Below are 13,920 nucleotides of genomic sequence, written 5' to 3'. Positions count from 1 at the left end.
TAAAAAATGATTATGCCGTGCAGTAAAAAAAGTAAGACTGAACCGACTCCCAAACCAGTTTGAAACAGTTCCTTTGATCGCTCCGGTTTGGTTCCGGTTCCACATCCTGGCTGTAGCCGACACGTCACTCAGAGACAAGAAATTCTTTCACACTAAAAATCAAAACTGCCAACTGCAGAAGCAACATTGCGAATTCACCTCTTGAGCCCCATTGTGCAAGTGTCTGCAACCATCCGAGTGGGGGTTCAGCACTGAAAATGGGCTCCTCTGGTTACAACTTCTCGATTGAGGCGTGGTGGGCCATAGGAAGGAGTCCTGAAGGCATGCAAAATTGCTGCAGTGCTAACGTGCCGTATTTCATGGGTGCCGACCTGCCCACCATTCCCAACACTAAAGCTTTGGTCAAAATGGCTAAATACAACATGGAGAGCAACAAATGCACGAGACATACAGTACACAGCCCCGCTGTTACACTTTTCATGGGATCACAGAAAAAAAAAAGTTTTTGCAGCCGGCTTACATTCCAGGAAAGTTTCTTCGGCCTTCGATTTTTGGGCGTCTGCTTAGAATCAAGGCCGGCCTAGATTCGAGCAAATACTCGAGTTGGGTCGAATTAACTATGTGTTACTATACAGTGTTCCAGCTGTTGCTGCTGCTGCTGCTGCTGCCGCTGCTGCTAATTTCACAGATGGTATACATATCCCTCTGTCATGGCGGCTACCACCGCCAACTTTTTTGTTACAGAATTTTAAATGTTTATGGCAAATAAAATTCATTTTCCGTAATATTCGCCAGATTCGTATAAATCGTACCACGAGTCAAAATTGGTTCGTTTTACGGAAAAATCGAAATAGCTGGCAGGTATGTTTAATCATAAACTCTTCGTCTAATGGAACGTAGAAATTGTTTGCCCGCTTTAACGTCAAGGGTGCAGTGCCTCGAAAAAGCCGGTGTTGTCTTCAGTCATTGGCTATGAGAAAAAAATCACGATGGAAGCAAAGAATGTATATTGAGCTGAAAACAATGGTCTGGGATCCAGCACAGAACCTTTGAACTGCGATATGGGCACGCTACCCATAGGTCATGAAAGCTGGTCGGTTCACGCTGAAGAAAGGGGGACGTAGTGACTGTATTGTGGTCAGCAACTTCACGAAGTGTCACAATTACTCATGTACGCACCAGTACGTCTCCCTGAGTATTCTAACTGGGAATAAGGTATCTGAGTAGGTGATGCGAACGGAGCGAAAAATGCTATTGCGGTCTACTCTTAAAGGCGAAACTTAAGCGCCCCCAATTTTCTAAGCCTCGGGCGACACGGTAACGTTGATGACAGAAGCGTGCTTCGGCGTCAACCCGTTACACTACCTCGCACAGCATTGTACAGCACTTCCTGCACTTTGCGTGCAGCGGTACAGTTTCGTTTTTGAGCCTTCAATCCTTCACATTCATGTCACACCAGCGATAGAACTGCCCCAAAAGCCACAACAAGATTTACGGCGCCCATAAATGTGCTTGGCGGTGTCGGTGAGGGTGAAACAGGGCCAAGTCCGACACTGGCCGGTTTGGCCCACTCTTGCACACGCTAAACGTAGGCTGTTAAAATGCAGGCACGAATTGAAGCACCGTCGCAACGTAGCATGCAGGAAACGTTGTCACAACGCTGACGTAACAGCTCAGCCTATATTGCATGTTTTTCTACGGAAGCTTGGCCAGCACTGGCTCACGAAAACATAGCAGCCGGGAAAACTCAATACACGGATACACAACAGCGGGTTTCCACTGAACCATACGTTATGATCCGACTAAGATACGTCAACAAAACTGCACTGGGAAGTACCATTTGTGCCCAGTGCTCACTATTTATAATCCCAACTATTTTTTACCACCTAGCCACGATGTCTGCACTGATGTTAGCTGCCACTGCCACCATACAACGCGGCAGAAATGAAGCCGTCATTGCATACAATTGCCGCAGATAAGAGATCTATTTTTCCATAGATAATGAATATAGACAAAAAGGTAGTTTTCTGGATGCCACTGCATTCTTGCTATTTATGCAAGCATTTGCTCCCAAAACAGCCGCGACCTGAAACAAGAATTTCTTATCCTGTGTCGCCTTTGACTGCTAACTAACAATCGAGCGCAACAAGATTGCTCTGAATATCACCAAATGTGCAAATAAAGATAAGGCAACTGAAACACCACTCTGCTCTGTACACGTCTGACAAACTGTGGCTACTGCAGTTCGAGAAAGTTCTCAGACCTGCGGAAAAGAAAAGCGCAATGCATAGTGTGCACGATCATGCTGTGCAGTCAGCGCTCAGAAAAAAGTACCTTACGAGCTGCACTAACGAGAATTCAAGAAAATAATGGTCTACAGGACTGGAAATCGCAGTAACTTGTTAACATGCAGTGATAAGCCATAAAGAGTGCCACTCTTACTTATTGGAGTGATCACTGTTTACACTGCAAAAGGACTGCTGTGAGTAAGCTGAAGAAAGCATCAACTGAGAAAAAAGAGCCATGTTCTGAAAAATAAACTACTTGCAATTGTTTAGCTGAAGGATAGCGTACAAAAGCTTAACATCTAAGACTACGCAGAGTGAAGCGGAAATCTTGAGGTTGAAATGGTCAAATATGTGGCAAGGATTTCCGGAGAGGCGTTCTTTGCCATTGGAGCACCGACAATAGTGTGCTCACCGTTGTGGCAAACCGGAGCGAGTTGATGGTCCCCCCTGTGTTCTCTTCCCGCGGCGAGATGTGCAGCAGCGTTAGTGTCTCGCTGTTGGCACCCAAGCTGTCCATGAGGAGGTGTGTCAGTTTGGAGTTCTGGTATGGCACATGGTCAGCCTGTATGAACGGCACAGCCCGCCGCGAGAAAAGCAAAATTAACGGCGCATCAGGATCAGTCCTTCAAGGACAGAGTAATGGAGAAAACTACGCACGAAAAAGTTGACATACGGTGTGTTTTGTGCACCTATACAAGATAGCGATGACTGAGTGAATAAATCTGATGTAATCTGGTAGATTGCCATGTTCACACAAGGGTCATATACAATACTACCATATTTGCAAGACTGTAAATGTACCTTTTTTTTTAGCTTGAAATTCTGAAGTTGGAGCATCGTTGGTGCCGTTGTTTGCAAAGTTCGGGGATTTGAGGGAAGAAGACGCATGGGTTTTCGCTGGACGATGTCAGAACGCCGTGTTGCGAAACTGCAGCAGCGAAGATGAGAGCTACGCTACTGAGGTCGATGGCACAACTTTGGACGAGGAGTCCAGTGACTAATACATTTTCGTTGTGGAGTGTGCCCACAGGCTCCTGATAAGTGATATGGAGGGTGTCGACTTAATATCGTGTAAACACTGTACAAAAGTGAGCGTTTTAGAAAACTGCGCAGTCGAAGCATGCGGGTTGAGCAACGGGTGAATTCAAATCAAGGGCAAGGTGAAATGTTGTGCGGCAAAGTTTTCCCCTGCACTGACCACAAGATGGCAGCACAGCCCGCGACACCACGGCCGATGGCGAGCAGCTATGACTTATCAACGGTAGAAGATTGAAGCAACCCGGCTGAAAGGACTGGCGAAATACTGCAGCTGAAGAACCTTCCAAACTGCTGTACGGGGTAACCTACGAAAACCCACGACATGCTTTCAAGGTAGTGGAGCTCCCACCTGGTTGGAGAGCGCCAGAATGACATTGCAAAGGTTTTCCAAGCCGCGTTTGACGTTCTGGGCTCCCCGCAGGCGCGCCCCCGCCGACTGCAACTCCGACAGCCTCTCGCTGCCTGCCAGGTCCACCAGGTTCAGCCGCCCTGTGCACAGTCACACCACGCACAACTACATGCCAAGCACTGCTCTCTGCAAAGGTGAGCACCGCGGGCGTAATGCCTTAACCGCCTACTAGTGCATATTTATATGCCAAGTAAAAATACTGGCAATTTTAACGATTTGGAGTGCTGGAGAAAGTAGCCAAGATGGCAGCTTCTGCAATCAGCATAGGTAGAATACTGCTCGTTTTGAAATGGCTCACCGCGGTTCCGAGGCTCACCAATGCAACGGGACATTTTTTCGATGCTGTAAAAAATGAACAAAACTAGAGAAAAAGTAATTGGTTTATGTTATAGTAAAAACCTCGTTCATATTGGAGCAAAGATTAAAAGCTGTTGCAGTTTGAATGAATTGAAATTCGAACTAACAAAGGTGAACAGAATAGGCCGTACACTAATCGGGAAGCATTTGGGAGGCCAATGGACAACACCTGCTCTAAAGCCCGAACTTGAAGGCATCTTCTGAGCTTTCAAAACTGAAGAGGCGGGCGCCGTTCACAGCGCGCAAACAATGCAGCAGATGGCAGCACCAGAGTCGCGAAGGGCACGCAACTGCCTGAGACCATGGTCGCGGGGCTGGAAAATCTAGCAGCATGCTATTGTCCCACGACTACTGCATGTCTGATGCTCGATTTTTCAGCCTTCCGCCCCCTACCCCCTTCTGTTGACTGCAACAAGAAATCCTGTTGGGAGATGCCAAAGCAAACAGAATGCACCGACCTCGACAGCCGAGCTGTGTGTGCGCGTTGTGGCCCGTGATGTCCAGGCGGAAGACGGAGTGGGACCGGGATGACCGCTCGTCGCACTTGGTGGCAGCCACAGCCCGGTTCTTCCGCGCATACCGCAGCAACTGGCCGATCTGGGAAAAGAAGCAGCGAGGAGGAGAGTACAGTGAAACCTCTTTAATTCGACACCCGTTATCTCGAGCTATCGTACAATTCGGACTGCCTCTGGAGTACCTCCAGCGCCCTTATGAGCCTATGGCGTCACAAGCTCATTTATTCGGACACTCTTGAGCTGCATCGACTAATTCAGACAGGAATCCAAAGTGGCGGTGCATCGTGTTATGACCTGCTACACATGCGACCGTCTAAATACTTGTCGTATAAGACCTGAACTGCACAATACACTGTCTCTTATCAGCACGCAACGGCAGGCGTGACAACGATCAGGAAGGCTGGGTCGATACGGCGATACGGCCCTCATTTCCTACATGTGGTATTTACATTCTTCCAGCCCGCCGAAACTCCGTGGTCATCACGTGCTGTTCCATATTTGTGCAGTGAAGCCTCCTCATGTGAGGCGCCACATGCAAAGATGCTCAAGCGCTACCACACTGCCCACTGAAAGAAGCTGCGGAAAGCCTTTCCAACTTATAAAGAAGCTCTGCTATCAGCACTCCCGACAACGTGCACGAATTAAAGCATTCGGCATAACTGCGAAAAATACCCATTTTCAAATAATATAGACATTGCCAAGTTTGAACAAAATAAAGCTTCAGTGAACACATTCAGTGATTCCACAGATGGGTCATTCAGAGATTTGAAGACCAAATTAACGAGGTATCATTTTACCAGCCCTGCATGACATTTACACCCACACTCTGCACAAGCATCTCTTGTCAGCATCCTCAAAAAATAAAAGAAACAAAGCAAAGCATCAGTCTGAAGAAGGCCATGTTGTTGCTGCTCGCACGCGTGACAAATTTCAATGCGTGGCCCGTACAGAATTTTTTTGAAGCTACAGAAGTATGAATAACCAAAGTTCGGTGCAAAGGAAACAGAATCCTCAAACATTTTCCCCGAAAGGTTCACTTACCGCATGTTCTTTCACAAAATGCGGCCATTAAGAGAAACGGGTTAAGTGCAATTCTGTGGTGTTACAAATTTTTGCGGATTAATTAAATGACCACAGAGGTTACCGAATGTGGGTGCAGAAAACCAAGCTACTCAGAAATCCAACGGACACTGAACAACCCCTTGGACGTCCTGCAGACATCCTGTACACCCACACGACGTTCATGGGAGTTTACATGCCCATTGGGAAGTTTTGCAAGCAAAGCTGGTACTGTATAAAACAGGGAAAACCGACAAAATGCGACGAGATACGTCGTGAAAAGCGACAGCTTGAACAGCAACAGGGGTGGGTACATCCCTGCCATAGTCCCTTCTTCCCCGAGCGCAGTGTTCCCTAGGCGATGTAGCCCCACCCCCCTACCCCCACAACGCTTGTGTACCTTTCACAGCCCTGCAGGCACACTGGAGCTATTCTCAGCCCAAGGCATGAAAACAATACAATGCCACGAGATGTAGAGCACAACACATCTGCTGCGAGATGCAACTGCACAAAGCGGGTCCCAAGGATTTTATTTCCGACACCCTTTTGTCTCTCTCTCTCTCTTGTCCCCTGTGGCTTGGGATACATGGTTCACAAACTCGAAAAAACAGTGCGACAGCTTCGCCTGTCCCACTATCCCTTTGCAAGCTGCGTTTCCATGCACGACACATCTTTTCCTATAGCGTTAGAAAACATGTTCACTGGCACCACTTCAAATATCTTACTCAGAGCGTTCAGTGTACTGCATCATAGCATGAGCTGACGCTATGACTGTCGTGTTGCACCTCATTTTCTGGCTCGTGCATGCAGAAATTTTTTAATGTCTGCAGACACACTGTTTTATTAGAGAAAAGCAAGTTAAACGATGTGATAAGCATGCAGTGAAGTCCCCGACCAATTTTTTGGACCAGGCGAGACCCGAGATACCGTGTTTTCTCGCAAACCACCTGCACAAAAATTGGAAGAAAATAAAAAACGAGTTTAAAAATAGTGGAGGGGTCCAGGTTATTAAAGAATTTTTTTTCGAGCGGCAAATGGCTTTATGGCAAAGCGCGGCCTCCTGTACATTGTTTGCTCCCACAGACACATGGACGCGTGTCAAGCCGATGAGGGGCCAATGAAGAGCAAGGCCAAATCGACAAGCATGTGGTTATTCGACAACTCCATCCATGCTGGCTATGCTTAGAGCAATGCTGTGCAAGAATGCTGTTCCACCTTCAAAGTCGGGTGCCATTTTCTATACTCGCCATTTTACAGTGTTGGCCAGCCTTGTTTAGGCATCGTGAGTGTGTCACGGCAGCAGTCACTCAAGCGAAAGAGAAACTGAAGATCATGTTCCCTGCTCAAAAATCGGCAACAGAGCAGCCGGAAGAAAATTGACGTGGATGAGCCCTGCATTTGCAACTGGCAGAAGAAAGTCTCAGAACAGCAAACATGTGAGAGGAGATTGTTTCACAGCCTGAAGCCTGGTGTGCACCCCAACTTGAAGACAATGCTTGCCAAGTTTATCAAGAGAAAAGGAGTCGCGGCCACACTGTTCCTACACAGGCGGCAGGAAGGGTATAATGGGCAAGAAGAAAATAAAACTGCCCAGCCCACACCACCTGAACACAACGGGCTACAAAGACGGCACACATGGAAGCTATCAAGCTGGCCTGCGCATTAGACATATCGCACGAAAAAGTTGCGTGCGAGCCTTAGATACTGCAGCGGTTTATGGGCAGACAAGGGCTTTCGATGCATGCATGCAGGAGTCGTGCTTCTTTTATGTCTGCAGCCCACCCAACATTACCGATGACACCCCTATAAGAGAGATGGCCATGGGTCATACCACGAATTAATTCTGTTCTAGGATGCTGCGATGAATACCCGTCATCACCTAACATGCACTGCACGAGGTGGGTACGCAGTCCATTTCCACGGGCGATGGCGGTCGGGGAAAATGAATTGTCCGTTAAAAGCGAACAAAAGCCTCACAATCATTGTAGAGTATTACACTATACGATCAGTATGCACACGCAAACGGTGAGATGCAGTGTGAAACACCACCGCCACTAGAGCAGTCAATGAAGTTTTCCCTACACGGTCTTAAGGTACTTATTAACATACCTGTCGGGCTGAGTGGACTGGCACCTCAGTCAGGCTGGCAACCGTGACCGGCCCGTCCTTGCTGCTCATCTTTAGCTGCAGCGACGGAGCCTTGTCTGCTTGGGACGGAGGCACCAGGAGTTCGTGCAGAGTCTTGTTGTACATCTCTACAAAGCTGGCCACCATGGTGTACTGCAAGGGAAGCAAGCCGCATCAATCATCATTCTGTAGAATCACAAAGGAGTGCAGTCAATGGCAGGCTTAAAGAACAGTAGCGCAAAAGCACCCACGTTCCCTCCTCCCTTCCTGCGTACACTGACCGTCCACTGGGGCTGCTTCTGGGATGCCTTGGAGACCTGGTGGAGGGCCCGCGGGATGATGCCCCTCAGCTCGTCACCTTCGTTCCCCTCCATGGTGTTGGTTTTGCCGGCGCCCGTCTGGCCGTAGGCAAAGATGCACACGCGATAGCCGTCCAGTGCACTCTGCACCAGCTGGGAGACTTCGGCGTACACCTCCGCCTGACTGGCCACGCCCGGGAACACTCGGTCAAAGCTGAAAGTCAGGACGGTCTCCCGTTGCGCCTGCACGAACAAGGCAGATGCACCCACACTTGCTACCACTGTGCAGGGCTGGCCAGGCATGAACGACACATTACACCTCAGTGCGAAAAGCAAATCTGCAGTGACCAATGTCTGTGACAAAGATTTCGAGCAAAACATGTATGTGTACAATTACAGACAACGTGTCATTTTTCACACATTTTCGTTCTTCAAGAACCGCTCCACTAACAGTTCTTGATTGTCATGAAGGCAGCTTTGTGATCGGAGAAGTAGCTGGATATATGCTCGACTTGCTGCACCAAATATTGATTCTCAAAGATGAGGTCTATGCAAGTATTTCGCGAGGCCCACCCGTGGGAGGCTTTACGAGCGAGAGGAACAGTATGTTCTCCCGCATAAGTGGTAAGAAATTCCTCTTTGTCTTTATATGTACATTAAAGTCCCACCCACCTTGCCACCCTGGCAAGGGGCAGTTAAAGGTTGATCGCGAGGGTTCGCTCACAGTTGTCAGCACTAAACCATGCAGCCCACATCGCTCTCTCATCGCTCCACGTGCCTATAAGCGCGATTCAGGTGTCCACTGACCCAGGGAGCCAGTTATGCGCACTTCCTTTCCTTAAAATGGCTCAGCGTTGTCAATGCCAACGCATGCAGCGCACATCTGTCACTACCGCGACGCAGCTTAAAGCACGATTGAGATGTGCACTGTCCCAAGAGGGCAGTTATGCGCCTTTCTTGTTTTTTTTTTCCAGGCTCCTACTCCTTTGGTTTCGCAGCTTAAAACATGACTAAGGTGTCCACTGCTGGTTACAACGACGACAGTGATGGGGATGCTGCGAAACGCAGAAACGGGCACCGAAGTGCTGTGCTCTAAATAACGCGTGCGGGTAGACTGCGGCGGCGTGAACTATACAGCAGCGCTTACTGCCTGTGAAACACGATGCAATTTCACGTGCGGCTCGTTGCAGGAACGCGGGCATTTGGCCATAAAGTACGCGATTCGCGTTTCGCACTCCAGTGGAAATAGATACTACGCAGTTAGCCGGCAGTGAAGAGGGTATGACGCACTAGACCTAAGCGGTTAAGCCGTAGTGGGAAGATCGCGGCACAGCAGATTGTAAAAGATTAATGCTGGTCACACCGTCGATACGAAAAAAAACGTGGGGAAGGTATGCGCGCCCCACGAACGTAAGTGCGAGCTAATGTAGCAAAGCTGCAGTGAACAGTTGGGGATCCGTTCATACGTGAGGCTACTTCCGTGAGTGAACGCTTGCACAGAAGCTCACCTTTTCGCAGATTTCGCACTCCGTTGAGCAGCAGCGACGATTAAGCGCGAGAAAGCACAACACATTTAAAAAAACGAGTGACGTACCACTCGAACGTTGTGATGAGCCACGTACCTCTCAGGCGCCTGAATAAGACCTTCGAGACGCTTTCGCTTCTTCTTCCTCTTCAACGTCAGCGCGTGAGAGGAAACGAAAAGATCAACGAGGCAAGTGACTTTCATCCAGATTTGTTCCTTTGTATAGCGGATAGCTGTGCGGTCTTTCCCGGGAGACATTTTTCATGTTTAAATTGTGTGCAGATTTAGTTCATCAAGATATGAGTCCTTAATTACGTTTTCTTTTTTATCATCGCGTTCCATTGCCTGTAAAGGAGTCTGGAAGGGACTCTCAATAAAGGTACGGTATTCCAGTGTTGCACAAGGACGCCACTTCACGAATATCCTCCAGGAAGTATTTCTTTGAAGCATTTCGCAGAAAGTGAGTATTATGTAGGTAAAATTTGAATTTCAGCGTCTTCGCACATTTCCACGCTCAGACTCCGCCGGCCCTACCCACTCGGCCCGACCGCCTGCTGCCATGACGAGCGCGGGAATTGCCCAATGAGTCGCAGCTTGTTGACCCACCAGAGTGATGACTGGCCGCGTGGCGTCTGAAACAGTTCAATAAATAACCATTTCTTAACCGGCACACGCAAGAGTTTGAAACGGAGGAGGATGCGAGCGTGCAAAAGTCGCCCGAATGGGCTCGCCACTTTTGGGTTCTGTGTTGCGTGTCGAAGTGTGTTGTTTGCTGCAGGCATTCAAGACAGCACAATGTGCTGATTGAGAGAGTTAAAATCTACTTTCCTTAGAAGGTGTTTAGGCCGCCTTTAATAATGCTTTCGGCCCTGGTCTGCTCATCAGAGGACAAACAAAGAATAAATTTTTTGAAGACACATTAAAAAAAATTCACTGAGATCGAAAGCAAAACTGTGCGAAATGGCTCCCTTAAGATTTTTCCACTTTTCGGCGTTACGTTTTTCTATTGCGGTTGAAAACGACGAGAATGTTGGCGAATGACACGATCGAGCGCTGTCATAGGAGCTGCAATTTTTTTCGATTTCTATTCTATACGTACTTGCTTGGGTTCGCTGATAACTTCGTACTTTTTTTCAACTTTAATGGAGGCAATATTCCAACTAAACACTTTTTCCTCAAAATAATAATAAATGTAGGACACACTTCTTTACACGTCCTCATATGCGGACGCCACGGCTTGGTGGATAGTGTGTCGCCAACTGAAGCTCGGAAAGGCTTGTTCAAAAAATTGTTATAGCTGCACCTCAGATCTGCATCTCATATCTTTTTGGCGATGTGAACACTTCCCGGTGCAGTAGTCGCGGCAAACATGCCGAATGAGTTGAATACGAAAATGGAAAAATCCAGCGTTCTTGGACGTCGCTCCTAATTGTGAGGCAACTGTGAAATATTGCAAGGCGCCATTAAGAAGGTACCGATGCCAATGGTATAATCTTCCGATGCGCATAAAAATCTTCCATTTAACGCCTGACCTGCTCTCGCAGTCCTTGGTTAACACTGGAATAGAAAACCAATGGGTTGTGTTTTTGACAAGAAATAGCGGAACACAACAAGCGTCTAGAGAAGGGACCTGTGGATATTGATTATTATGGTGAAATCTCACGATATGTGAAAAAAATGCCATCCATATAAAACTTCTCGTTGAAAAAATGCGCGTGTCTAGAATTTTTGGGTAATGTAAGAAGCTGCTTTAAAGTAAGACGATGATTCGCCGGTAACAGTTCTAGAAAAAGGGAAAGTGTAAAACTTGCCTTCTTCACAATCAATAGAAACGTAGTGGACGCAACGGGAAGGATTATAAGTATTTTAGAACGTAAAAACAGCGGAACGAGACCATGTCAGCCACTGCATCCAAAAAAAAAAAGACCAAGCCTTCCTGTGCTGTCAACAGTGAGGACGTTGGTGCGATGTTTGGATAAAAGAAGCAGAATCGACTCAACCTAAAAGGCTGTGACGGGACACTCCGTATTTTAAGGAACGATATGCACAGCAGTGCTTGAGCAGCTGAAAAGACAAGAAAAAAAGAGTTTCGATGTTTTTTGTAAGCGAAAATATCTGTCCGTTATGCTAAGGTTAACGCGACACTATAGGGAAATATCAAATTATTCAGGACTTATTCCTCGCGAACATTACAGACGTATTTTCAACGTGGAAAGGCGGCTGCGTTGCTGAAAGAAACTATGAAAGTCATGAAACGTTTCCACATTCAGACCGCCTGCGAAGAATAAACTGCCGTGTGACGTCTCTGGAAAATAACCGACCAGTTAGAGACGCCTCTTCCAAAAACCGGAAACGGAAAGTTTGTCACGGCGGCAACGTGCACGGGGAACGTTTTATGGAAGTAATTTCATGTCGGCTGCGCACTGGAAACACAAACAACTCACACAATGCTTCCTGCTGGCAGAACAAGAGAAGCCAGTCTCTGAAAGATGCGGAGCTGAACTTGCAATAAATCACATTTTATAGTCATGCGAGAAACTTTAAAATAAGGGAAAAGTACTTTACTGAATCATGAGATGAACACATTCCTTTTTCCCCTACACTGGCATTAAGCGACAAAGCAATTGTTGACATATCTTGTGTTTTTCGCTTTTTAAGAGAAGCAGGCTTTCTCGAGAGACTATATAATCAGATGCACTGCTTTGCTTCAATTCTTTATACACCTCAGCCGTCTTCTCAAGCCTGGGAAGAATGCTGAGACCTTTACTTGATTGGTCGGGAAATCACGGGATCCTTGCCAGCCAAGGATGGCCGCTGAGGTTACTCGACCTGCTTTAAAGTTTCAACAAGCCATTTCTAAAATTGTTTTCCCAGCATTACAGTGTTTGAGTAACTAATTTTTTAGGCTGTTTAAACACTTATGTTTTTCAATTTTTGATAAAATCCGCAGAAAACAACTTTTTTTACAACTTCAGCTTGGCACGTGTTAGGCTTAGATGCTCAATGCTCAGGCGCCACTTTACTCAACACAACACAACATAAGAAAGGGGCAGGAATGGGGTCGGGATATTCTTTCCAGTTCATGCCGCAATAGTTCCACCTATTTTAGTTCTTTAGTTCGCAGAATGTATACCAGAGCTCATTCTTGAATTAGGTGCACCGTTGAAATACTGTTTTTTTTTAATCGAGCATTCCTGCTTGTTTTTTCAAGTGTCGCTTTCTCGAGAACATCCATAAGTCATTTGAATAGCTCAAATGCTAACTATATGGGCACTCGTGAGGGCTAGCTGGTGGTTCATGCTTTTTAAAACAGCGCAAAAAACTGGAACGGCGTGTGTCCCTTCTGTCTGCGTCCGTGTATGTTGCGCTGTTTGAAGAAGCTAATTATATGCTGGTACTGGCGAGACCAGAACAATAGGAAGAACTACACAGAAAGCATAACCATTTTCCTGCAGTACCCGACGAACGAATTCACGGCTTCGTTTAGTCGCATACACGAGCTCATTATCATGGACATCCCTATTGAAAATATTGAGCGTGGATTCTGCGTGGCTATTTTTGCGTGTTTATTACCACGCAAAATGCGAGGATTGAACGATGCTCGCAGAACGCGAGACATCCTCACATAATTTGCGCAAGCTGAGCAAGGCTCGCAAATGCGAGACGTCCTCACATAAAGTGCGCAAGCCGCACAAGGCTCGCCCAACGCGAGACATCATCGCGTAATATGCGCAAGCCGGGCGAGGCTCCCAGAATGTGCGAGAGCCAAGGGTGAGTCCCAGAATGTGCAAGAGCCGAGTCCGGCTGACAGAGCACTACACAGTGTCAAATGTAGTTACCATCATGATACCGATAATACCTTGCATGGCTGCAAGGCTCCCACATCACTGCTCAACACGTTACGCTAATGTCCTGCCTTGAGGCCTCCTCATCTGAATGTCATTGCCTCATTCAGCATGCATGTTGTGAGATAACAAGCTTTGCAGAAGTGACGTGCTTCGTGGGATGGCTCTCATGTGTGTAGCATGCTTGCAAAAGGACATAGATAAGGTCACCTTAACTGGCTTTATTAATGCCACATCCCTCATGATGGGTGCCACACAGTGGCCAAACAACTTCTTCAGTTTCTCCAAGTCCAGCAGGTTGGCGTCTTGATACAGGTTCTCACTATGCAGCACCTGCAAGAAGGTAGCAGTATATGCAAAAAAATTCAGTTAATCTGTTTTCTGGAAATTCCAGAAAATGGCACATGTAGTTCTTCCATTAATGAACTAATCATGATTTCGAAAAGCTTCAGTTTTGA

General features: G+C 47.1%; 1 protein-coding gene across 1 annotated transcript in view; it reads right to left on the bottom strand.

The window, feature by feature from the left end:
* Positions 1 to 2,257: 2,257 nt before the first annotated feature.
* The window catches only part of LOC149355819 (kinesin-like protein KIFC1), a 33,659-nt gene continuing 21,996 nt past the window's right edge, over positions 2,258 to 13,920 (bottom strand). The window contains exons 2-8 of the mRNA XM_089576201.1: positions 10,224 to 10,249; positions 8,075 to 8,335; positions 7,776 to 7,946; positions 4,551 to 4,689; positions 3,676 to 3,815; positions 2,701 to 2,850; positions 2,258 to 2,263 (exon numbers count right to left, since the gene is read on the bottom strand). Coding sequence (XP_089432327.1) covers positions 2,258 to 2,263; positions 2,701 to 2,850; positions 3,676 to 3,815; positions 4,551 to 4,689; positions 7,776 to 7,946; positions 8,075 to 8,335; positions 10,224 to 10,249 — 893 coding nt within the window. The remainder of the gene's footprint in view (positions 2,264 to 2,700; positions 2,851 to 3,675; positions 3,816 to 4,550; positions 4,690 to 7,775; positions 7,947 to 8,074; positions 8,336 to 10,223; positions 10,250 to 13,920) is intronic.

Source organism: Amblyomma mixtum, chromosome 3 (genome assembly GCF_055824585.1).
Source record: "Amblyomma mixtum isolate Tamu chromosome 3, ASM5582458v1, whole genome shotgun sequence".
In the NCBI taxonomy this organism is placed as follows: Eukaryota; Metazoa; Arthropoda; class Arachnida; order Ixodida; family Ixodidae; genus Amblyomma; species Amblyomma mixtum.
This window is presented reverse-complemented; position numbering and strand designations above follow the sequence as displayed.